The sequence below is a fragment of the Gavialis gangeticus genome, unplaced genomic scaffold (genome assembly GCF_001723915.1).
Source record: "Gavialis gangeticus isolate Ggan-Ray unplaced genomic scaffold, GavGan_comp1, whole genome shotgun sequence".
Classification (NCBI taxonomy): Eukaryota; Metazoa; Chordata; order Crocodylia; family Gavialidae; genus Gavialis; species Gavialis gangeticus.
Genome location: NW_017729022.1, coordinates 74,424,388 through 74,427,374, shown reverse-complemented (window position 1 = coordinate 74,427,374; position 2,987 = coordinate 74,424,388). Strand labels below are relative to the sequence as shown.

The 2,987-nt window shown below is 42.9% G+C and overlaps 1 protein-coding gene across 2 annotated transcripts in view; it reads right to left on the bottom strand.

Moving 5' to 3' along the window:
- The window catches only part of ATP6V0A4 (ATPase H+ transporting V0 subunit a4), a 79,953-nt gene that overhangs the window by 56,276 nt on the left and 20,690 nt on the right, over positions 1 to 2,987 (bottom strand). For both annotated transcript variants that reach the window (XM_019515395.1, XM_019515394.1), the window contains exons 5-6: positions 2,014 to 2,139; positions 1,347 to 1,441 (exon numbers count right to left, since the gene is read on the bottom strand). In XM_019515395.1, the coding sequence (XP_019370940.1) occupies positions 1,347 to 1,441; positions 2,014 to 2,139 (221 nt within the window). The remainder of the gene's footprint in view (positions 1 to 1,346; positions 1,442 to 2,013; positions 2,140 to 2,987) is intronic.

The following is a 2,987-nucleotide window of genomic DNA, read 5'->3' as shown; positions in this document are numbered from 1 at the left end:
TTTTTATCCCCCCTGCCGTGAACCTGGGCAGCATTAACAAGACAGATATATCACAGGCATATTTAGAGTCTTTTAAACTCAGACTGTACCAGGTTTTATAATCCCTTGCTAATGCTTTATAGAGCACATTAAGCTGGATTTACAGTCATATTAACATGGGGTGCTATCTTCAAGTGCAGTTGTTACCAGGCAAGGCTTATTCCAAAGTGAAGTTCAGGCCGCGATCTTATTTCTTAACCTACTGACTTCTCTTTTTCTTTTCCTTTTCCTTCTTTTTAGGGGAAGAAGGGGAGCTGACTGCCGTGGGGTAGAGAGCTTAGCCCATGTCTGTGTTTCAGGATTACACAGCAGGAGGAGGAGAGAGAAATGGGAGGAAGCAGATTCATTTTCTTCTTTAAAGTGCCATGTTTGTAGCAAGCATAACATAGACATTACTGTATAACAGATGGTCAATGGCAAAAAATGTCTGGCTGACAGTACTGCACACTGGTATTCCCTCTGCCTATACAGTAGCTCCTGCGCCGGAGAGGCACGGGAAGGCTCTGCTTGTGGGCCAATGCATGAGCCTTGTCCTTGACCCAGAGGACTCAAGCACAGCTCAGTTTTCTAGCTCCTTCTGTAGCCCAAAGTTACAGTGATGAAGCACAAACCTGAAGCTTTTTTTTTAGGCCTCCCTGGAATCATAGCTATTAAAGGGGCCATGAAGCTATCACCTGCTTTAGGAAACATCATCATATGGAGGCCAGGGTTTGACCACTACCAGCTGAGCCCGTACTGAACAGGACTTGTATGACTTGTACTGAAAAGTCATAGTCAGCATCACACCACTTAATGTGACTCCCCACAGTCATATCCAAGCTCATACAACCCTGAGCACAGACTGTGCGGGTGATTTCTGTGACTACATCCGTCTACTAGGAACTGGCTGAAACCCTCTGACTCATTTCTCAGATGCCACTTAAGAGCTGTTAGACAGTCATGATTTTAAGCACCTGCCAACAAAAGACTCACTTGAACCAAAGACCCAGAGGTGGAAGGTCATCCACCCTACTGACAAAGACTGAACCAGAACGATCAAAAGTTGTAATTCCTGTTCTCTCCTTCAAAACATTAAAGTTGCTTTACACTTTAATGAATGAATTACAAATAAGGGATTGGAAACCAACCTGTATTAGGCTATCTAAAGCCAGTACCTGAACTCATCAAACCTGTAAGACTGGCTTGTAGGGCTGAAACCAGATTATGGAAGCTGGTTTCCCATGGTGCTGCTACCACAGGTACAAGTAAAACGGAAGATTTAGTTTGCAATAGATTTTTAACTGCTATGAATGTTTAGCAATACTTACCCCAGTTTTGCAGCAGCTGCTGCTGGAGTACTCCTTAATTCCAATAAACCAGATGTGTCTTCGCTGAAAAAATCATCCGGCAGACTGGTTTCTGTCTAAATGCAGAAATAAGCACGCTCCTTATGAAATTATTTTGAAAACCTTGAAAATATCCTCATATTTTCACATATTTGCTGCTGCAATCATCTGTCTGTCTGAAGGCAGCTGTTGGATCCAGCCAATGGACATGGGGCTTTGGCAGCATTTGGCAGTAGGGGGCTTCGGCAGTGGCATGCATTTCTCCAGTGCTGGGATGGGGAGAAGCGGCACTGGTGGATAGGTCCTAGCGCCCCACTCTGACATGACCTGGGTCATTCCAGCCCATAGCCCGAAAAGGTTGCTGACCGCTAGTCTAAATGACTTCAGAGCTTAAGTTCCATTTTCAAAATAGACCATAGGCGTCAGAAGCAGAAGCTCTATGACTTTCAGCAAGGCTTAAATTTCTGAGTCACTTCTGAAACTTTTATTCCAGACTTGTAGGAAAGGAAGCCTGAGTTCTGTTTAAAAATAAAAAACACATAACCCCACCATCCCCACAAAGCCCTCAACATTAACATGTTCAGAAGCCTTCACCCCCTCTGCTGCGAGAAAGGACAGATCAGCAGGAGCTCATTCAAGAAACTCTCACCTCAAAGAAGTCCTGCGTTTTCTTCAGCAGATGTTTTAGTTCAGTGAGCTCCAGGAAGTTCTGCTTCAACGTCTGCTGATTCTGATTAGCTTCCTGCAGCTCAGCCTCCAGTTTCTCCAGAACTGTCTGGTCATAACCAAAGAAAATCAGAAATCAGCAAGGCAGGCCTAATACTTACTCGCCAGGCTGGCACCACATGCCTCTGAAATGGACTGTCAAAAGAATAAAGTAGGAGGAATAGTAACACACGACTGTGAAGTGACCATTTTTAAACATTTGTATTCCTACAACTGGCTCCTTAGGAATACACCCAATGAATATTAAACGTCTCCACTGCCATTTTTCTTGTTACGTGCAGTGACTCAAAGTGGTATTTAGGCATAAAAAGCACATCCAAGTTTCTATGGGAAGACTGAAGCATTAGGAGAAAGAATCTGTCTTCTCAGTTAAAGAGATAACAGGATTTTGGTTTAAATGAATGAGTTTGTAAACTTAATTTTCAATTAAATTGAAAGCAAACAACCTCTGCACTTCTGTTCAGGAAACAACTGATATATTACAGTCCCAGTGAGCAAGGTGCTGAATGCAAATCCCAGATTTCTGAGTGGCTTCAACTCCCCTTGCTTAACTAACTTACATCTGGGTGGAGAGCTCTAAATGTTAAAGGTGCCCAGATCCTCTAACATTCAGCCGATAATATTTGCTACAACATACTCAGCTAATTATCAGAGATAAGATCACAGTAAGACAAGGATCGGGAATAAAAATGTGGGGAAAGTAGAAAAACTTAAACATTAGGAACAAGAATCACTGAAGATAATTAAACTGAAGAAATCATGCCGTGAATTTACAGTGCTAAAATATGCCAGTCGAGCCTGGATAAAATAATGATAACAGGACAATCTCAAGAAACCAGAAAGAACCAGCAAGTGACCGGAGAAAGCTGGGGTCAAAGTCTTGAGCATGAGCTCTTA